The sequence below is a fragment of the Diabrotica virgifera genome, chromosome 7 (assembly GCF_917563875.1).
Source record: "Diabrotica virgifera virgifera chromosome 7, PGI_DIABVI_V3a".
In the NCBI taxonomy this organism is placed as follows: Eukaryota; Metazoa; Arthropoda; class Insecta; order Coleoptera; family Chrysomelidae; genus Diabrotica; species Diabrotica virgifera.
The window spans coordinates 219,453,038-219,477,285 of NC_065449.1; the positions used below are offsets into that span (position 1 = coordinate 219,453,038).

Consider the following 24,248-nt stretch of genomic DNA (forward strand, 5'->3'; position numbering starts at 1 on the left):
AGTTACAAAATGAAAGTCGATTTTTTCGAATATAGCGAAAACTATTTTTTATTGAAAATGGACATGTGACACACCATAAAAATTTTATGGGGGTTTCGTTCCCTTTAATCCCCCAAACTTTTGTTTATATCGCAATTAAATTATTATTGTTTTATCATTAGTTAAATTCAATATTTTTAAAACTTTTTGCCTCTTTGTATTTTTTCGATAAGGCAGTTTTTATCGAGTTGAGGCTTATTTGTTAATATGTTTCGATAATCTAGTTTTTATCGAGATGCGGCTTCTTTTATAATATGTTTACATAAAAATTTTATGGGGGTTTTGTTCTTTTAAACCCCCCAAATGTTTGTGTACGTTCCAAATAAAATATTACTGCGGTACCATTAGTTACACACAGTGTTTTTAAAAAATTTTTGCCTCCTTGTATTTTTTTGAGAAGGCACCTTTTATCGAGATGTGGCTTCTTTTTTAATATGGTTTAAAATATACCTAAAAATGTAAATCATACATAAATTTTCATAATATTACAAAGTCTCCATAATCCAGGGGCAGAAATTTTTCATTTATTATAAATTAATAAGTGGAAAATAGTTTCTGTCCTTGTGGAATCGGTACTCACCGGAGGGACCGCAGACGTTCGGAAACAATTAGCGTCTCTTTGCAAAGACAATGACGTCGACTTTGCAAAGTAACAAGACACTTACTCAACACACACACTACACATTACTCCCCTGACTTAGTAATAAGTTATACAATTACGTGGCTAAATGTTCTAGTTCTAAACCAAAGCCAGAATCAGAGAAAAAAAAAGTCTCCATAATCGTACTTAACCAGAAAAAATATGTGGTGGATTTGACAAATATTCAAAATATCTCGATAAAAATTGACTGTACTGAGGCAAAAAAGTTTTAAACATATTGTATTGTGTTTAACTTGTAAATTGAACTTTTAAAGTTTAACTCCAAATTGTTAACAGATCATACTGCCATAAGAATGCCACATGTCCTTTTTCAATAAAAAATCTCTAATAGTTTTCGATATATTCGAAAAAATCGATTTTCATTTTGTAATTTCAAAGGGTTGAAACTTTTTTTATATGCACATTTGTAGGTACTAAGGTAAGTTAGGTTCAATCTAACTATTTTTGGTCCCAGAATACGTGATTAAATTTATGACCTGTATTTTTATTTTACCTTGTATATAGTATATTATTTGTATCTTTTTACAAGCTATTGATTATAGCCCAGAGCATTTAGGGAAAAAAAACCTATAAACTTCGTGGAAAAATGGATGGAAATGCATAATTGCGTTTTAAGGGGCATAAAATGTATCCAAAAGACATAAATATGTCAAAATAAGTTAGTATTTTTTGGACCAGTTTATGATACTCATAGGTTTTTGTGGTCGATGAAGACGGATACGCCATCAAAACCGACCATCTAGTGCACCTGGTGCCGAAAACCCTCCAAACTCCAGAATAGAACGTGCCTTTGCTATCACCTTGGATACCAGATGGTAGGGAGGGTTCTGATGTGCGTATTCGTATTAAGCGACCCCAAAAATCGCCTAGTACCTACCTAATCTATTTGCATGCATTCGGTGTCGAAAACTTTCGATGTCCCAGAAGATGACGTGCCTCAGTAGTGACCGTAGGCACCAGGTGCTCCAGATGGTGATTGGTAGTGATGTATGCGTTCTTTTTATCAACCCCAAAAAACCCCCGAGTAGTCTATTCGCATAAATTTAATGTCGAAAGCCCACTAAACTCCAGAAGATGACGTGCCATAGCAGTGAAACTTGTCACGAGGTCCTTTCGGGGTGTCAGATGACGTGACTGAAGACACCAGGTGTTCCGGGTGTTGGTTCTGATAGCTTATTCTTTTTCAGCAACCATAAAAATCGCCCGAGTAACCTTTTTGCATCAATTTAGTGCCGCAAGCCCACGAAACTCCAGATAATGGTACCTTAGCAGTGACTCGAGGCACCAACTGCTTCGGTGTTTGGTTCTGATGGCGTAGTAGTGTTCGACGAGCCCTAAAACCCCCGAGTAACAAAATCTTGCCCTTGATATATTTACTTTGTTGTTTCAAAAAAAAAAATTAATGAATTTTCAACTTGGCAATAATCAATTTGCTGGTGACACATCAATAATGGTTGATAAGTCGAACAATCTAGACTACAAAGAGAATGTCATCATTTACATGAAAATTTACAACCTTGACACCTATAACTAAATATGACACATACATCTGAGTCTTGTTCCTGATTTGGTATATTAGGTCTGGATCCCGCGTATGAAAAAAAAGTTGATTAATAGCAAGCTGAAAATTTGTTAATAGCTTAAGGGTGTTTAGTCGGACAAACTTTGATATATGGGAACACTGGAACAGGGGAAGTTTTAATTGTGGAACAGGTTAAAAATTTGGAACGGTCAGACCACGAAAACGGCACATGTATTTTGTCCGACAGAACAGACTTAAACTCTCCGAACAGAGAATAAACTCTAATGCAAAAATCAGACTGCTATTTATCACCAAATGGGCGTTTTAATGAGTGGAACATGTAGAATATGTCAAATGACAGGAATTATGACAGGTGATAAATAGCAGTCTGACTTTTGCATGAGAGTTTAATCTCTGTTCGGAGAGTTTAAGTCTGTTCTGTCGGACAAAATAAACGAGCCGTTTTCGTGGTCTGACCGTTCCAAATTTTTAACCTGTTCCACAATTAAAACTGCCCCTGTTACAGTGTTCCCGTATATCAAAGTTTATCCGACTAGACACCCTTAAGCTATTAACAAATTTTCAGCTTGCTATTAATCAACTTTTTTTCATCCGCGGGATCCAGACCTATATTGTTTTGTCACTATTTGTTTAATCTTCTTCTAACTTTTGGCTCTCTAACGAACGGGCGAAATAAAATTACACGAAAAAGTGTGATGCCTGTGAGGACCAAAATGAAAAATTAATTTGTTTAAAATATATTTGTTTGAAAGTCATGAAAAGTAAATGTTAAAGTAATATAGGTCTGGATCCCGCATACAAAAAAAAATTATTAATAGCAAGCTGAAAATTTGTTAATAGCTTAACGGTGTCTAGTCGGACAAACGTTGATGTGCGGGAACACTGGGACAGGGGAAGTTTTATTTGTGGAACAGGTTACACGTTTCGAACGTCAAACTACGAAAACATCCCACGTGTTTTGTCGGACCGAACTTCTAATTGATTTGTTACCCTTTCATTAAACTTTCACGCAAAAATCAGACTGCTATTTACCACCAATATAATTCCTGTCATTTGACATCTTCTACGTGTCGGACTTATTAAAATGCCCAATATATTTGTCGGATAAACTTTTTTTCATATAAATTTGCGTGCTTAGAAATCAACCCACTTAAAAATTTGGTCATTTTTGATGTCTCGAATTTCCTAAACCTGTTGTCCGATTTAAGTTGTTTTTGAAGTTATACTTCTTTACGCGCGATATGAGGGTGAATTTTTATATGTTAAAACCTACGATCCGGGCGCATGCGCATTATAACTTTGTTCTGATTGGATGTTCAAATGACATGTCAAAAATTATCCAATATGGCAGCTGTAGCACAGCTGTGATGTGGACGGTTGACGGTTTGGTTAAGTATGGTTTTTAAAATTTGTGGGAAGAGAAACAACAAAGGTTAGTTAATAGTTACACTGCAGTTAAAAGTGAATTATCAAATTGTGAAACGTCAAAATATTTATATTTCATTTAGTAGCATTAATAGATATTACTAATACCTATTTACGAATGTTTCTTTTAAAATTTAGGAATAATATTATTTAGGAATTAATATATTATATTAATTTTATAATACATTTAAGTATGTAGTAATTTTCTTTACAATTTTTACTTATCAGTTTGTTTTGTTTATACCTAATATCGCCGTTGTCTAGCATGTGTCTGCGTAGATTAGCGGTATGTGTATTTAGCTACGGACCTGTTAGTACTTGGTTCGATTCCCACGTAAGGACATTTTTTTTGTTTATTATTAATTGTTATTCACATCTTAGACTATGATTATATGGACTTTTAAATGATTAAAATTAATTAAAAATAATTAAAATAATTAATCGGGATGTTGCCCAACTATTTACCGGGTTGCAAATTTATAATAATTGCCTATTTCAAAATGCACTTTTGAAATGAATTTTTCTTATGCACAAAAACAATTTCAGATTTCTTATTCATTACAATAGTTCACAAAATTTCCTGACATTCTCACGAATCCAACGCACCAAACTGCATTAAAATCCGTCTTACTGTGCCAAAAATCGAGAGTAAGGCCTTTTTTTGTGCTTCAATGCCTCGACTAATTCGGCCAGAGATCGGGAGGTCGTGAGTTCGAATCCAGTGCAATCCTATACTTTTTTTTTATTTTTTTGAAAGCGGTAAGCACAAAATTAGTTTGGTGTTAAAAAAATTAAAACAAACTGTTTAAAGTATATTTTAAGAAATCATATTATAGAAGTATAACTTCTTACGTGCGTACAAAGTACACACACACATTCTTTTTTTTTTAATATGTTATAACCTTTAGCATTATTCTTTAAAAATACCGCTGTAGTAATATTGTTGCTAAAGAGGTAAATTTTCATTGTATACAGGGTGTATGAATCAAACTGTGTTTTTTCCCAAAGTTCCCATCACCTTGTGGAATATTCTAGCATTTATAAAATACTGAAATTAAAACCCAAATATAGCCACATATTTCCTTTCTGTTTTTTATTAATTTGCTTATGTTGGATAATAAAAAGTTAGGTACTTTAACAACTATCCATGTTCTTCATCCAATAGCTAAAAAATATATAAATATGTAATACCTATTTTCAAATGTTTTATTGCTGTTTATTATGAAATATATTGTAGTTAATATATATTATTAACGTTATGTAACAAAATTAAATTTAAAAATAATTTTTAAACCAAATCTACCTAGTGGAATAGTTGCTTTTTGTTAAAATTCATAGGTGGTCATAATAATTTGGTATTTTTACCACAAATTTATCAAAAGCAGTTGTTAGATACCTGTATCAACGGATGTCACGGGAAAATCCAGTCAGTTACCCTTCTCTCCTAAAAATAAAACGTTATCGAAAGATAAAAAACAATATAAAACAAGTGTGGTTACTCTGTATTGGTCAAGTTTTATTTTATTATAAGTTTTCGTTTCAAAATGAGACCAACAATTTTTGGTATCGTTGGTTTGTTATATTTTATGTACTGTACTGAAGGTGAATACTTCTATTTTTTTTTTGTTACTCTTGGCAAATTAGAAAAAACAAGGAAAAGTTATTTACCAGCAATTTTATTGCCGGAGTCGAATCTTATGACTGTATACAGTGATGAGCGCGCTAATAACCGGCAAAATAACGCAAAATATGGAAAACATAATACATTGTGATTTAAAAAGAGTAGAGTAGAGCACCACTAGTAGAGGTGAAAGTTATCGATATAAACGAATAAATTAACATTACATTACATAGTTTCACACCTCTTTAGACTTATCGGAGGAGTATGACAACTGCCAATGTGACAGGAGAGTTTTATAAAATAGTCCTGTCACAGACGTCTAAAGGTGGGAATCTGTGTAATCTAATGTTAATTTCTACAGTTAAATGGATCATTTCCACCTCTACTAGATTCATCTCTTTTTATTTCACAATGTATTTATTATGTTTTCCATCTTTTGCCTTATGGTGTCGGATATTAGCACGTTCATCACTGTATATTAATAATATAGGTATGGTTCTTTTCATGAGCATTTTTCAGTGCGTCACAGTTTTTCGATTTCTCTCTAACGCATTAAATTGTATGTGACAAAAAAAAACGCACGTCGCTGATTACATTTCGTCGGTGACATTTATAACATTTAATCTAGTTAATCAATAGATCGCGCTAATAATATAATATTAAATAATATTATATTATTCTATATAAAAAAAATTTAATTTCTACAATTTATAAGACTATACAAATCAAAGAAAATACCATTTTACAAATGCAATAAACACAATTGATTTGTTTTTATACCAAATTGCAAATAAAATGTGACAACTGTTAGATTTAAATAAAATGTCATATTAGAATAAATGTCATAGCTGTGTATTTATCACGGACTAACCTTTTTTCTATCATTTGTGACGCACTAAAAAATGCTCATGAAAAGAAGCATATGCAAAATCCGCAGATATAATTAAATTTAATTTCATACTTGCCGAGATATTCTACTTGTTAATAAGCCAAAAAATTGTGTGTACCTTTAGAACATTCCTGACGCTACTCAAATAAAATTTCGTCTTCTTCTTCTTCTTCTTCTTCTTCTTCTTTCTACTTTATAAATAGGCTCAATGCCTGTTTTACTTCGGTTTTTAGCCTCAATGGGCATTGTCTTATCATCTTTTCCTCGGTCGTCCCAATGATCTTATATTTAGCGATTTGTCTCTCGTACTATTCTATATTTTCTGTAATTCTTTCTATGTGTTAATTCCAATCTGTTTTTCTTCTTTTGGTCCACATGTTTATTTCTTCTATACCACATCTCGCTCGTATTTCCTCACTTCTTATTCTGCCTCTTAGAGTTTGATTTGTTATGTTTCGTAAGACTTTCATTTTCTGCTGTCTTCTGCTCGTTTACAGCAGTCTTTGTGTTTTCGCCGTATCTGCTCTTGTTTCCGCTGTGTACGTCATTATCGGTCTTATTGTTGATTTATATATTCTGGTTTTCTTTCCTTTGTGAGGTATTTGTTTCTCCAGATTGTGTTGTTGAGACATCCTGCTAGTAAAATTTCAATTATGTAAAGTATGTTAGATAGGTATAGTGTCTTTTTATACGAAATTCATACTTATTCTGGTGTATAATAATAATAATGGTTATTATTGCAACCGTAAATTGTTAAATAACAATTTAATTGTTGCTAAACTATTCGTTAAATTTTCACCGGCTTCTGGAAATATATTCTATAGCAAAAAAGCTTTTAGTTTTCCAAGTTATTTAATTATTAATAAATAATTATTTACCTAAAATTTGAGTTGAAAATTAAAGATTTTGTTGGAAAAACCCACATTTGCCGAGGAAAATTTTTATTGAAGCAAATCGGGTAAAGCTGTCTCTATACAGAGTTTAATTACGGTGAATTTTTATTTGGATATTTTTGGTGTAAAGTTAAAATCTTCGGAGTATAGAACAAAAATTGAAATAAACAAAATTTGGGAGCGCTATTTTGTTTATAAAAAAAATAACACACTATCTACGGACTTTGCATACATCCCAAGCGAACGGCAGTTCTCGCCAGTGGCGCACAACCCCCCTACAAGCGACACTATACGAAATTTTTAATTTTATAAATCTGACTGAATTGAAAATTGGGCCAAATCACATCTTAAAGTTCAGGAATAGGCTCACCCATCCATATATCAATCATCCATTTTGGTCCAAGGGTGTGGATTTTACGGCTCTTCCTATTTAGGGTCTGTTTTTCGTTCTCGTCCCCAAAACTCCAAAAAATTTCAAAAATCTAAGTCCGACCTTTGCAGCTTCTGAGAGTACTGATCATTACTTTTCCAACGCATGTCTAAATTTAAAAAGCGGTTATACGCTTTGAGCTTGGCTGGTGTCGCTTCTAGCGGATTACTAATGCAACTTTCACCGGTAATTTTTAAATTTATTATTTAATTGTTATCGCTTAATATTTACAACACAAAAAAGTAATTAAATTGTAATCGATTTTTTGAAGATTTTGCTAATCATTTTAACAATAATAATAATAATAATAATAATAGCTTTATTGCCCAACAGTTTCCCATTTATAGGACAAATACAGAAAAAAAAATCACATAATTCATTAGTATAACATCTACAAAGTAATAGTAGAGACCTAATCTAAGTAAAGAGAAGCCATTTTTAACAAATCATTAAGTGAGCACGAAAAAATATCACAATGATTGCAAATACTATTATAATTCTTACACATGACAAAAAGAGGCGATTTAACTAATATATTTGTTCTTGCTCTTGGACACTTAAATAAAACGTTTGATCTAGATCTAACTCGAGGAACGTTGAAATTAATTTGTGCTAATAAATCACTACAGTCAATACTGTTATGTAATAATTTATACAAAAATGTTAATGAACTAATTTCTCTCCTTAATTCTAAACTAACCATGTCAACTCTACAACATAATGTATTATTATCACATCCACGGTTAGGATAGATTCCATCAATTTTAAATATCAGATATTTTATAAGTTTTCTCTGTACTTTTTCAATATCTTTTGTATAACAATTATATATAGGATACCAAACTAAACTGCAATATTCTAATTTTGGACGTACTAGAGAATAGTATAATAACTTTATTGGTGTTATGTTGGTGAAGTTTCTGCAATTCCTAATAATGAAACCGTACATTCTCATAGCTTCAGAAACTTTTTGTTCAATATGCAAATTGAAAGTTAACTTGCAGTCAAAAATGACACCTAAGTCTTTGAGGCTATTACATTTTTCCAAAACAGAGTTCTGAATTATATAGTTAAAGTTAATTGTCGTCAATTTCCTGCAAAAACTCACTACTTTACATTTTGCAGAATTTAATAGTAGTTTGTTATTAGTACACCATGTATCAATAGCAGTTAAGTTACGCTGAAGTTCTAAACAATCGCCAATAGTGTCGATCTTACAGAAAATTTTCAAGTCGTCCGCAAAACACAATTTTTTACAGTTAATTTCTTGAAACAAATCATTAATATAAAGTAAAAATAATAACGGTCCTAGATTGGAGCCTTGCGGAACACCAGACTTAGACAGAATTAAATCTGACTTAAAGCCATTATAGAATACATACTGTCTCCTTCCTATTAAATAACTACCAAAGAATTTAATTAAATTAACAGAAAATCCTAAATTTGATAACTTGGATAATAAATACGGATGAACCACCTTATCAAATGCCTTCGAGAAATCTGTATATACGACATCAATTTGTCCTTGTTCATCTAATACTTCAGAAATAAATTGTGTCATCACTACCAGGTTTGTGACGGTAGATCGTTTATCTATGAATCCGTGTTGAAAAGGTGCAATATAGCCGCGAACACACGGATATATACGATTATACAGAACAATCTCGAAAATCTTTGAGAAGTTACACAACAGAGAGACAGGTCTGTAATTAGATATATCAGATTTAACTCCATTTTTAAATATAGGACATACTTTTGACTCTTTCCATATTTCAGGATATTTTCCAGTTTCCAAAGACAAGTTAAACAGTTTTTGAAGCGGTTTGACAAATATTCGTGTACAATCTTTAACTAGAAATGCTGGAATCTTATCTGGACCAGTCGTCATTTTATTTTTTAATCTTTTAAAAGCTTCCAGAATTTCATTTTCTTCAAATTTCAAAAAATTAATGGTTGGTAAATTAAAACCCTGAACGCTGATGTCCTCTGGTTCATTATTGTCAGTAGATACATATACTTTTTCAAAAAATGTTTTAAAAGCGTTGACAATATCCTGGGGATTATCAAAAGTATTTCCCTCATAGCACATTTCACCTGGAATTCGCGATGACTTATTTTTAGTATGTACATAAGACCAAAATGATTTTGTTTCAATGGTAATACTGTCTTGAATGTTTTCAATGTAATTGTTATATGCAGTTTTAATTTGCTGTTTAATAACTTTGCGCAATCTTTTAAATTCTATGTGATATATTTCGTTTCCTGTTTTTCTATACTTTTGACGGTTTTTGGCTTTGAGTTTAATATTTTTAATAATATCTGAGTGATACCAATTTGGATACTTATGTTTATAATTTTTGTATACCGGAACATATCTATCAACTATTGTATACAATATATTATAAAATTGCTTTAATGCTATATTTACATCATCGTAATTATCTAAAAAGTCCCAATTAGTTTGTAATAGTTCAGAATACAGAGAAGTGAAATTTGCTTTCCGAAAATTATACATTTTCGAATTAGAATTTGGTAAAAACCTAATTTCCTTTTTTCCCAAATTATTAATCTTTATCATAAGTGCAGGATGATGACCATCTTCTTTAACCAGTGAAGAATTATCATGAATAATATCACATTTCTCTGATGACATTACTAAATCCAACAAACGACCTAAGTTATTAGGCACATCATTGTATTGAACTAAATTAAATAAACTTAAAAAATCTAATACAGTTGATGTTTTTTTATCTAATCTGCTTTGATCTACAAACTTGGGTACATTGAAGTCACCTAATATAACAATGGTTTCATTAAATATATCCAGTTGTTCTAAACATTCAAAAAAGTATTCGAAGTCTTCAGAACTTAACTTATCAATAATATAAAGAACTAAAACATAAAATTTTCTATAACCAACACAACATTTTACAGCTAACATATCGATTAGGGGAAACTGTAGATCGTATGTGGATACATCGATAACAGACGATTTAATCTCCGTCTTCAGCGCTAATAAGACGCCTCCCCCAGTGGTTTTATCTACAACATCAAATTTTCGATCCTTTCTATACACATCGTATTGATCAGGAAACAACTCTAGACTGGACACATCCTTGTTCAACCAGGTCTCACTTAAAGCAATAATGTCATATTCACCCTCACTTACACTAGTATAAAACTCTGAAACTTTAGAGTTAAGACCACGTACATTCTGGTAATAACATATAAGTTCACATCCTACAACACTGTCGGGCTCTATTGGTTTAAAGGCACTACCTTGGGTATACCATTCATATACTTGATTTTGAAAGATCCATTTCCACTCGCATTCATGTTGTTTAGTTCAACCTTTACATTGTTGTAATAATTAATTTGATTTCTAGTTCGATCAAATGACATTGACACATTTTTGTAGTTCCCATTTCTTAGAAATTTAGCTTGCCGTATTAAAGCAAATACATCATTTTCATCATCTAATATGACCTTAATTGGTCGAATTCGCCCTTGGTTAACTTGCCCAAGTCTGAAGAGCTTAATGTTGGCAGTATTCACATTAGGACTTACGCTTGAGATTATTTTTTGAACTTCAGACTTATCGCTAATCTTACGATGATCCTCAGATAGTTGTTGATCCTGTTCCGGCACACCAAAGAAAATAACATTTCGTTTTCTTTTATTTCGTTCGTTGATTTCTTGTATTATTTCTTCCATTTCTAGTGGGTTCGAAGAAGATTTCAAAATCTGGTTATCATTTTTTAGGGCTTGTATTTCAGCCTGAAGTGAGAGAATTAATGATTTTAAGTCCTTAATCTGATTACCAATTTGTCTACAATTTATGCAAGACCAGTCACATCCCTTCTCTTCATCATTAATCAGTTCAAGCTCATTTGCACTAATGTTAACACAAGTATGTCTAAATACTTTAGTACACACCGAGCATTTTAACATTAAATTTGGTTTGTATGATTTGCTGCAGCAAGAACATATTAAATTTGACGGCATATTTCCGAAAATACAGCTAACGATACGCTTATGTTCCTCCAAATACTTTAAAAAACAACAAGAAACAAAAAACAGACTGGAATGTGTTACCTTACTTTATGAATTCTTGTAATTAGCAAGCAATTAAAAATTATAATATACCTGTTCCAAAACACTAATTGCAAACCACTTTTTAGACTAGTAAAAAGAAATCACAACAAATATCAAATATTAATACGTTGATTCGGTTATTAAAGAGATTCGATGTTGCTTCGATCGTGTCTCAACTACTACTTGTTCTTTAACGTTCTATTAATGAAATATTAATTTCTTACTTCGGATACTTCGGATAGATGGCGCTTAGATTAATTTATAATTACATATTACGAAATATTAAAAAAACTTAAATTCAGTATTTAAAACGTTAGTATATTTAAGGTAAAAATATACACCACAGCTTTGACCAACTAATATTATTTCCTATTAATTTTTTTAATTTCAATGTTTTAAATTAATCACTTTGAAATTTATGTCAAATTTCCAGTAAAAGCTTACAGACTTGTCACTACTGGCGCTCGCGAATTTTTAATTATCCCCTCTACCTACGAGCTCATAGCGTATACCAAAAAGTTACCGAGCTCAGAAATATCACTCAATTTCTATTCAAAAAAGGGAAAATGTTTGTGGATATGTATGTATGTATGTATGTATGTATGTTTGTATGTGGAAAAGTTAAACCGATCTGAATTTTTTTTTCTGGGTTGAAGAGGGGGTCAGGGCAGATTTAGAACCGGTGTAGTTTGTGACTTTTGACCACCCATAAGCCAGCTAGAGGTCTTGGTAGGTACAAAACGGCATATTTTTTGAGGGGTATATATCTTCGGTTTAAAAAAAAAGGAGAACCGCAAATACACAAAATTAATAGTGTTGAGTTAAGCTTTCAAATGGTATTTAAGCCGTCAGGATCAGACATACATACGGCTCAGTATAGCCGAAAAACTAAAAAACTAAACTTTGAAAATTTTGGTTTTTCGACAATTACGCAAAATTTCAACCTACGAATTGCGCCAATAACTGAGCGTTTGTAGAAGGGCTCTAGGTGCATCTAACAGTGTATACCTCAGATCCGGGAAAATTCGAATTTTTAAGTTGTATGCTTCATAATTATGAACAAATTTATTTCCAATGGAAAAAATGGTTCTTCAAGCTCAATAATTCCTGTAATACCTTCAGTTATCATAATTATTGACCTTAGATGCATCATATACTACTACCTGTCAATACGTTTCAAACTCATGTTTAGTGATCAAAATCGGTTAAGCTGTTTAGAAGTTATTAAGCTACAGAAGTATAATCCAATTAACCATTATCCCCGAAATGGTTTATGTAGATGTAGTGGTTAGGACGCTAAATTTGATCGTGCAACGGGCAATCCGAGTTCATTTACCGGCCAACCCAATATTTTTTTTTCAATCTATTTCGAATAGAAAAAATCTAGTGTACATTCGATGGACACTAGATCATTTTTGGGAGATAATGCGACAAAGGCAACCATTTATAAAGCTTAACGCGTAATCGAGAAACATTAAATTCATCTTTATAAATTTAATTTATAAATAACTTTGAAAAACTCCTGATACAAGAATAAAAACTGCTAAACGCCGTAAAAATAAGTGGCGCATAAAATATTCCAGCTACAAAAGACCTGATATGAATATTATGGGGCGCGAAAATGTATTTTCATTTTGATGTAAAATAAAATTATTGTTTCATTTTAAAAAAAATTTCATAATATTTGCTATATTTGAACTAAACGCGCCACAAAAGTGCTTCAAAATTCAAATTGTATCAAAGTTACTCTTTTGTGGCGCGTTTTAGTTCATATTCATTCAGACATACATCTTAAAAGTATATAAATTAATAAATACGATAAATCATACTTAAAATTTATTTTTAGAATATGGCTCTAGCTCACAAATGTATTAATGTACACACCTCCGAAAGTTTGGCTGATGTAAATTAATTCGTATATCTATTGGCAATTTGTTAAAGAAACTTATGGCTGCATAATGTGTGCTACCTTCCAACAAAACAAAACGATGTTGTGGAAGCATAAAGTGATTGTCTTTGAATTTTCTTGAATAAACATGGTTAAATTGAAATTTATTAAATTCATAAATTTTGCAATGTAAATACACGAAAATATATACAGACCAGGAATTATAAGAATATTGTTTTGTCTAAAGATGCCTCTACAAGAATATCTAAATTTCATTTTATACATTATCCTAATAGCTCTTTTCTGAAGTACGAATATCTGCTCTAATTCAGAGGTACAACCCAGACTTCAATGCCATATTTGGCTATTGAGTAAAAATGGGCAAAGTATACTGTTTTTAATATTGATGTATTAAAGAGACGTGAAAGAATTCTCACTGCATAACATGCGTTACTTAATCTGGATTTCAAATTAGAAATGTGGTTTGACAATTTAGAATTACTGTCTAAAAGGACCCCCAGCAACTTCGTGCAGTCTGTTTTATCTATTGCTGCTTGTATAGTGGCTTGATGGTTTAATAAATTATTTGACGTGATAATCATATATTTCGATTTCTCTTCATTCAAAACTAGTTTGTTGGATAAGAAATAACGGTTGATGGTGGATAGTATAATATCTGTGTAGTTTTATTTTGCAAATTTTGATCAGATGTTCCTGTGACTAGAATGTTGGTATCATCCGCATAACTGATGATGTTAACCCCAGTCAGTGAATTAGTTACCAAAGCTATATCATTAATAAATACTACAAAAAGTAGAGGACTCAATACACTACCCTGAGGGACACCATAATGGATATCCAATGTGTTTGATTCGTTTATAAGTCCATTAGATATTACCTTTACTTTTTGTCTTCTATTCTCTAGGTAGGAAGTAAACCATTTTAGAACTACACGACGAATACCAATCTCCTCAAGTTTTTTTAGCAACAAATTATGATACAAAGTGTCAAAAGCCTTGGACAAATCGAGAAATAAACCACATGCCTTCTCTCGTCTGTCCAAAGCATCCAACACTAAGCTGACGAAATTTGCAAGATTTATAGTTGTAGACTTAGAAGATGTAAAAGCATGTTGAAAATTGTGCAAGAGATTATGCTTTTTTAAGAATTCGTCCATTCTAGTATAAAACAGAGTTTTAACTTTGGGGCCATTTCAACAAAATGGTGGTTAAATTTGTCTGCTAAATTATTATTATTATCACTAGGTATTTTGAGTTATCTTGTTTCCCGACTGTTAAGTTTACTAAATGCCAAATACATTTCATTTTATTTGATGATTCGTTTAACTGTCTCATGAAGTGACTACTTTTTTTAAGATTACTATTTTGCTGACAGATCGTTTCTAAAAGTTTTAGCTGATCCCTTAAATTGTACAGTTCCTGCGTAAACCAATTCCAACGTGTACATTTTTTGGGTTTACATTTAAGTAGTGGAAATGGGACCGAAAGTAATCTTGGATAGTATTTAAAAAAGCTAATGATTTATCCTCAGCAGAAATTGTACTAAATACCTCTGACCAATTTGTTGACTCAAGGGTTTGAACAAAACGATTTATGTTCCTTTCACTATATGAACGGATGAATATATCATTGTCTGTTAATGGCATCATTGTCTGTTAATGCTACATTGGAACAATTGCGCACGATGATCAGAGATAAAACCTTCCACAACCATTGTTTTTTAGTAGTCCTGTCGCCAGTGGGGGTACAACGGCCTCCTTAATTCAGATGGACTTACCCAAGTTTTTTTTATATGTATTTTGGCCCGTAAACACGAATTTTTTGAGTAACAGTCGATCCGGATGTCGATTAGATTGTTATAAACAAAGAACTTGAGGAATCACATAACTGCGATTTTTCGCAAAACAAAACATTTTTTTGTATTTTTTGGGTCATTCTAACCAAAAAATGTTTTTACAAGTTTTTTCGTAGGATGCATAGTTTTCGATATAAACGCGGTTGAACTTTCAAAAAATCGAAAAATTGCAATGTTTGAACCCGATTAACTTTTGATTTAAAAATAAAATAGCAATTCTGCTTACCGCATTTAAAAGTTCAGTCAAATTCTATCGGTTTTGATTACTTTCATTGCTAAAAACTATTTTTTTAAATGTTAAACAAAGCTATAAACACATAGTGATTGAATGGTGTTTTCAATGCATTTCTCATTTGAAATCGAACGAGTAGGCGCGCATACATACAATTTCTACGTAGATTACGTACATTAAAACGCATGCATTGGGCACGGAAGACACTATGTGTTTATGGCTTTGTGTACCTAATAAAAACTTAATTTTTAGCAATGTAAATAATCAAAACTGATAGAATTTGACTTGAATTTTCAAATGCAGTAAGCAGAATTGCTATTTTATTGTTTAATCAAAAGTTATATTCGGGTTCAAAAACTTCACTTTTTTGATTTTTTGAAAGTTCAACCGCGTTTATCTCGAAAACTATGCATCTTACGAAAGAACTTGTAAGACCATTTTTTGCTGAGAATCACCCAAAAAATACAAAAAATGTTTTGTTTTGCGAAAAATCGCTGTTATGTGATTCCTCAAGTTCTTTGTTTATAACAATCTTATCGACATCCGGATCGACTGTTACCCAAAAAATTCGTGTTCTACGGGCCAAAATACATAAAAAAAACTTGGGTAATTCCCTCTGAATTAAGGAGGCCGTCGTACCCCCCTGGCGACAGGACTATAGGTTTGTAGCAATATAATCAATTTTGAGTTTTACTAGTAGCAGTTACTCTTGTATAATCATTCAAAGTTACGGTTAAGCCATAGGAATCTAAAATATTTACCAAGTTCTGCTTACTTAGTGCATCTCGTTTGAAATCTATATTAAAATCACCTGTTAATATTATAGCCGCACCTTCGGAAACTAGCACATCAAGTATTAGATCCAGTTTTGACATAAAAACGTCAATAGAGCCACGTCCAGGCAGATATATACATAACACAACACAATTAAAAAGGCAATGGTCTATTTCCACAGCACTTACTTCAAAATTATTATTCTCAGATTGAGAACATATATTAGAACGTTCCTTCCAAACCACACCCTCTTTCACATAGATTGAAGACCCTCCATGTTCCCCTTGGTCACGGCAGAAAGATGAAGCCAGAGAAAATCCATTTATATGGTGTAGTACTCGTTGTTCTTTAGATTTCCAGTGCTCAGTTAAACAGACACATATTAGACCTTAGCACTGCAGGAAGAACACTAGTTTTTCAATGCTTGTTGATACACATTGTATATTTTGATGAAGTAAGCCAAAACTTTTTTGATTGAAAGTTGAAGCATTTTTACAAACAGTGTCAAAATTAGGAGAATTGAATACTTTTAACTTATCTAATTTAAAGCCAGTTTTCTGACTAACACTTGGGATATTTAATAATATAATATATGGATCAAAAACTAAGCTTCTTCTGTCTGTTTTTTATTGCGGTAAAAAAACGACTTACAACAGCTCCGTGAGGCCAAACTTCGGGATTCGTGGCCCTGTTGAAGTTCCCTGAACATATATTTACTTTGAACGATGAGTAAATTGTTGGATGTTTCGACTGAATCATTTCACATGTTGCTTTAGGAAAATTCACTTTAATTAACTCGGTTAGAGAGTCAGTTGTAGTTTCTTTATTAATTCTGGTAACATGTAGAGTTGAAATTTTTGGAACACCCTTAACCTCATCGCTATCTCTATTGCTACCTACTATAATTTTTCTTCGTCCGTCCGTTAAACTGATGTCGCCTAGGCCTAATAGTTTTCCATTCTTGATCATTGGTCTCATGAATTATAGGTATTTCATCGTTAGTAGGTTTTTCGTGCCCAGTAGGTTTTTCGTCCTCTACTAAATTAATAATGAACTGGTCCATTTTTAATCTGCTTTGTTCAAAAAGCAGTCCTTTCGAAACATCTGTTTTTGTTATTGTTTGGGAATTCCCTTGTTTATTTACGTCAGGTTTTTTCTGAGTAGTTACCAGTTCACTTTTTGCTGCTTTGCCCATAAAGTTTTGTTTGTGTTCTTCTTTCTTTTTTTCGGCAATATTTAAATTGGAAAAGACTGCAAGACTTGTACACACTTCCAAATAGGTCAAAACGGCAAAACGGCAAAAAAACTTTTGATACTGTGTAAAAAATATTTTATTATCAGCTAAGTAATTTCGACACATAACGTGTCATCATCAGAGCTTCCTAAAAGGACATATTTAAGATAAGATTTTTTTTATATAAAAAATAAGTGAAAAACTTACGTCCTCTTATAAAACCTTCATAGAAGAACAATTGCTAAACGACACAATAAAAAACATGTATACTGGGCAAAAGCCACAGATTAGGGTATAATAACCCTTTAAAGTGAATAAAATCACATCTAAATTCTTTAATTAATTAATAAGACAACATGGCTGAGTCAAACCATTTTGAGCCCACGTGAACAGCAGATCAGCTGAGGAAGACTGTCATTTATTAAAATGATCAAGAAGGAACTACAATCTTATGCGACCTCTATGTTCATAAATATTAATTAAAAATTGAAAATGACTAAAAAGCCATGTACAGGTTAAGTGAAATTAAAGTTAAGATACTAAATTTTAAAGTTAAATTTTCAAAAAATTTCTATTATTACTATTGAAGTGAAATGTTAACGTGTATATTAAAAGTTATCAAAATTCTTCCAAAAAACAAAACTGTTATAGTTTGACCAAGTGTAGAAGAAGTTAGATGAAATCATACCTAGGAGAAATATCATTTGACAAGCTCAGAGTTCGAAAGCTGTTATTAAAGATTAAAAATCTTATTGATTAATTCAGACAAATAACAAATATTTACTTGTTTACAAATATGTAAACAATGAACGAAAACTCAAGAATACCTAAAAGTAATGTTCAAAAAACTTTCATAAATTGTTGGGTATACTGTATACTAAACCAAAATTACTAAAGAAATTTTTTAAAAATAGGATCAAATTTACAATTTAATTGAATCTGGGTGTTAACACAGTTTTGAGGGTTTCTTTTCATTTCTCTACTTATTTCTAGATCTTCTAGTAGATTCATTTTGGTATAGTTATTATTAGGTATGTTGTGTAAGATCCTACTATTTCTTTGTGGACTAAAGCTATGTTTCGATGCATGTAAATGATGACCAAAGCTAGATTTATCGATCTTTGACATATGCTCTTTGATACGAGTATCCAAATATTTAAATTGGTCTTATAATGTGTTTTGGAGTTCGCAATAGTACTAGTAGGCGGCGTTATATGTATCTTTGGTGAATCTGAATTCTCTTTTAATTGTTTTAGGAGAAAAATTAGACCTTCTTGTTCTTGGCACCTTTTTTCTAGATGATATGTAAGTTTACTTACAGCGTCAAGTTTCTTTCTGATGATGATGGTCCTGTCTGATAGTGTGTCACAGTGAGAACAGGTTATGTTATCCACCAAATCATAAGATTTATTGTCGCTCTTGCTGTTTATAAATTCACAAATTTTATTTATATAGGTAATCACTTGTGGATTTGCAACCTTCACTGGTACTTTTAACGTCACAATTATGTCGATTAGTTCATTTTTATTTAATTTATTTAACTCAGTCGTTAACGTGGTTGTAGCACGCGCCGCCATCTTTGATGTTCTCCAATATAAGATTAAATTCCAGCAATAAAATTGCTGGTAAATATCTTTTCCTTGTATTTTGCTAATTTGCCCAGAGTATAATTAGTCCGTTCTTTAACGGTAAAATATTGCAAAACCTCTAAATTTTAAAGAACCGCTTGGATTGACATGAAATTTGGCATACACATAGCTAACAAGTCAAAGAAAAAAAGTGATATTGTGTCGATATGTGCTTTTGCCCCGGGGGGTGCTTTTCACCCCCTCTTGGTGGTGAAAAAGTATTCGTCCAAAGTAAGTCCGGAAATAGATAAACTGACTAATTTTAAGTAACTTTTGTTCTATAGAGTTTTTTCAATAAGTCAATACTTTTCAAGTTATTTGCCAGTGAATATGTTAATTTTTTCAACAAATTAACCACACTTTTAGACGATTTTTTGCAAATAACTCAAATAGTACCTATTTTGTCGAAAAAACATTTGTAGCAAAAATATAACCTGTAAAAAATTGAAAAAAATGGTGTATATATCACGTTTCTATACCTAGTAGAAGCAGAGTTATAGCTAATTAAAAATAGGTCCATATTCATCAAATTCCAAATGGAATACTTTAACGTGAAATAACCAAAAATGAAGCATATTTCGGGGAAAACTCATCACAACTTATTTAAAGTGTTTAAAAAAAGCTTCATTTTTGTTTTATAAAAAAAATTTCTAGCAACAAAAGTAAACAAGTTACGCTCAAAATAAAGTTAGTCCTTTTTTTTTGGTAAAAAAATCGGGAAAATCACCCCCTAATTATTATCCCAAATGAACTTAATCGTTACGACTTCACAAGTTTCTTGACCCGTGTATTTATTGTTTATATGATCTGTAAGTTTCATCGATTCAAAGTCCTTATTTTTAAAAGGGCTGTAGTTAAAAGGGGTTGAACGAGTCACTCGTCACGAATGTATGCAAATTTAGAAACAGCAAATCTCAATAATTTTTGTCTAACAGAAAAACAAAAAAATATATGATATTCAGAAAAGCAATGCTGATTTCTTTTGTTTTTCGAGATTTTTGGTATCTCCAACAATTTTTAAGTTATTTTGAAAAAAAGCATATTTTTCAAAATTAAAATTTTAAAAAATTTTACTTTAAAACCAAATTCTTTCCAAAATAAGCACTTTGAATCGATGAAACTTACAGATCATAAAAACACAACATAAGTAAAATAATTTGTGGAGCGGTAACGATTAATTTCATTTAAGTTGCTAATTAGGGGGTGGTCTTCCCGATTTTTTTTTGCCAAAACAACTGCGACCAACTTTACTTTGAGCGTAACTTGCTTAAATTTAATGTTAGAAACTTTTTATAAAAACAAAAATAAAGCTTTTTTTAAACCCTTTAAAAAAGTTTTAATGGGTTTTCCCCAAAAAGTGCTTAATTTTTTGGATATTTCACTTCGGAGTATTCTATTTGAAATTTGGTGAATATGAATCTATATTTCATTGGCTATAACTCTGGTTTTACGAGGTCCAGAGACCTAACGTGTACACCATTTTTTAAAATTTTTTACAGGCTATATTTTTGCTGAGAACGTTTTTTTCGACAAAATACTTACTTTTTGAGTAATTTGCGAAAAACCGTCTAAAAATGTAGTTATTTTGTTGAAAAATGAACATATTCACTCGAAAATAACTCGAAAAGTGTTGACTTGGCGAAAAAGCTCTATAGAACAAAAGTTACTTAAAATTAGTCAGTTTATCCATTTCCGGACTTATTTTGGACATATATTTTTTCACCCCCAAGAGGAGGTGAAAGTCACCCCCGGGGTAAAAGCACACATCGGCACAATATCACTTTTTCTCGTTCTTTGACTCGTTAGCTATGTGTATGCCAAATTTCATGTCAATCCAAGCGGTTCTTTAAAATTTAGAGCAAAAACCGTGAAAGAATGGACTAAATAACGTATTTCCAAGAAATCATATGTTAATGTTTATATTCCTAAATAGAGCATTCAATATCTTTTCAAATAGAGCTAGCACAAGATCCCTATTTTCAGTTAAAAAATCGCATCATTGTTTACGTCATCACCCAAATGCATTACGTTCAAAAAGCATAACGTAAATATCTAAATCGACCTGTTTCGGGATTTATCTTCAAAGCCCCCTATTCTTGAAAAAATTAGTTGATTCCATAATTTGGCCCCTCACTGTATTATAGTAACGTGATTAAAATAAATATATTGTATGCTTGTATCTTTCAGAGAGTATCGCATTAAACTGCTATCAATGCAGAGCCCAGCTTGGAAATGGATCTAACTGCGAAAGTGGGAAGGATATGGATCCAGCTTGGAAAGTTAATTGCTTCCCCCCTATAAGCACTAACAAGACAGTTGCTTGTGTAGCTGGTGTAAGGAATAGTAAGTAAATGTTTCTTTTTGAAGATATTCTTCTTTAGCGGCGAATCGATTGAGGGTAAAATTGTACATGAACCACGCGCCTGCGCACACTGACAGTATGTAGTTAATTGCTAATCTTTCAAGATAGGTATGTATGTGTATGTATCTGTAACCGTGCAAATAAGTCATTAAAAGAATATATTAGTGGTTAATGGACGAAATTGCAAAAGAATGCAGGGGTAAGGTAAAAAGAACTAGGGTTGGGGTGTATAAACTTCAACAAGTATGCGTGTCAGAGTTGATATATGCCGATGACCTGGTAATTGTGGCAAAATCAGAAAAAGACTTGCAAGTAAATGTGAATGTTTGGAATGAAGCCTTTAAGAAATTTGGGATGAGAATAAATATTGAAAAACAGAAGCTTTAGTAATATCGAAAACACAAGAAAATATAAATGTTAAGTTGAATAATGAGACCATTACACAAGTTGAGGGCTTCAAGTATCTAGGATCAACAATTAATGGGCAAGGAAATATAGAACCAGAAATAAACAGCAGGGTAATGAGTGCAACAAAATTATACTATGCACTAAATAAAAGTTTTATTAGGAAGAAAGAAGTAAGCCTGAAAACAAAAATGAAAGTATTTCAAACCGTATACGAGCCGGTGCTACTCTACGGTAGTGAAACGTGGACAGTGAACGACAACATCCGTAGTAAAATTCAAACATGCGAAATGCGATATTTACGTGCGGTATCCGGGGTGACCAGACGTGATCGTATAAGAAATGAAGACATACGTGAAAGGTGCGGTGTTGGAAGGACCTTAGACAGACTTGAAACGAAACAGTTATCGTGGTTCGGACATATGGCGAGAACGAGTGAAGGTAGAACTGTAAAGAGGGTATGGAAAGAGGCATCTGACAACAAACGAAGAAGAGGCAGGCCAGCAAGAACGTGGAATGCAAATATTGGAAAGGCTTGCGGAAAAAGAAATATTGGGTGGAGAGAAGCAGAAAGACTAGCTACCGACCGAAAGGCATGGAGACGTCTCATTTCTCCACTTACCTCGACACCGTAAGGTACAAGAGGACGGCTTAAGTAAGTAAGTAAGTATTAGTGGTTTTAGGAAATGTATTATTTATTATAATTCTTGTGTTTTTGGATTTGTGTTTCCCTGTAGTAAAATAATAAAATATGTAGGCCTAACATTTTTACAGTTTGTCGCCGCCGTGTTGTGTAATTATATCCGAAACTTACGTGTCAATTCAAGTGGCTCGATGGCGTAGTTGGCAGAGCGGTGGGACAGAGAACGGAAGCACACGGAAGGTCGCGGTTTCTAATCATGGACGATTCATACTTTTTTTTTATTTTTCGTTATTTTAATAAAAATTTTTTGAAAGTGGTAGATAAGAAAATTAGTTTAATTTTTAAATAAAATACAAATAACCTGTTAAGTATATTTACTTCGTTTAAATTACCTATATAATAGAAGAATATCTTCTTACGTGCGTACAAAGTACACACACATTCTTTTTTTTTTGTTTCGATTAACTTCACTTGGGATGCTAAATAGGAAGAGATTTTCACAATTTCTTTCTACCAAAAATAAGGGGGCCAACCTTATTCTGTGCTTATTTTTCCCCAAAAAGTGCTTAAGTTTTTAGATATTTCACGTTGAAATATTCGATTTGGAATTTGACGAATCAGAACGTATTTTTCATAAGCTACAATTTTGCTTTTACTGCGTCTATAGACTTCAGGACTATAGATACTATTTTTTTCGTTTTTTATAAGCTATTTTTCCTAATAATATTTTTTCGATAAAATACTTAAATTTTGAGTTGTTTGCGAAAAACCGCCTGAAAACGAGGTTTTTTTGTTAAAAAATAAATATTTTCACTCGCAAATAACTCGAAAAGCATCGACTTTTCAACAAAAGGTGCTTAGAATTAGTCAATTTTTCGATTTACGGACCTAATTTTAACGTATGTTTTTGAATCCTCGAAAAGGGGAACTTTAGTCCCACAAGTAAAGACAACCAACGGCACAAGACCAACTTTGAAGTGGAGGATAACTTTAAGTCAAGCGTCCACAGACCCGCATCGTACGCATCGTACGCAACGGATTTTAGTTTGACAATCGATAATGCGATCCGTACGATGCGGATCAGTGGACGCGGTTACATAAGTTTCTGTACAAGCGCTCTCACTAAAATCCGTTGCGTACGATGCGTCCGATGCGTACGATGCGTGTCTGTGGACGCTTGAGTAGAATCTAAATCGAAATTATCATACAATTCGGTTGTGACACTGAAAATTACACGATATCGTTGTATTTCACGTTCATTTACTGGGCTATTATACCGGGTGGTGAATCGTAAAACGGGCCATAAGAAACTCAATGTAAAATTCTAAACTGTTGAATTCCTGCTTCCCTAATTATTTTACATCAAAAGGCATAAGAGAATATTTGTAGAGAATTGAAATCTGTATTAAAATCAAAAGTTAAAATTGTTCTACGATTTAAATGCATTCCAAAATTTTGATAAATAAATACATTTGCCACAGAGTATTACACAGAGTTACACAGAGTGTGTGTAAAAGTTAGGCCACACGGTACAATTTAACTGACATTGCTCACACCATTGACTGAATAAAAAATCTTTATTATTATTAATACTTTCTCCTCAAATGAGGG

General features: G+C 32.2%; 1 protein-coding gene across 2 annotated transcripts in view; it reads left to right on the forward strand.

The window, feature by feature from the left end:
* The window catches only part of LOC114333892 (uncharacterized), a 68,044-nt gene that overhangs the window by 37,691 nt on the left and 6,105 nt on the right, over positions 1-24,248 (forward strand). For both annotated transcript variants that reach the window (XM_050657171.1, XM_028283887.2), the window contains exon 3: positions 21,415-21,570. In XM_050657171.1, the coding sequence (XP_050513128.1) occupies positions 21,415-21,570 (156 nt within the window). The remainder of the gene's footprint in view (positions 1-21,414; positions 21,571-24,248) is intronic.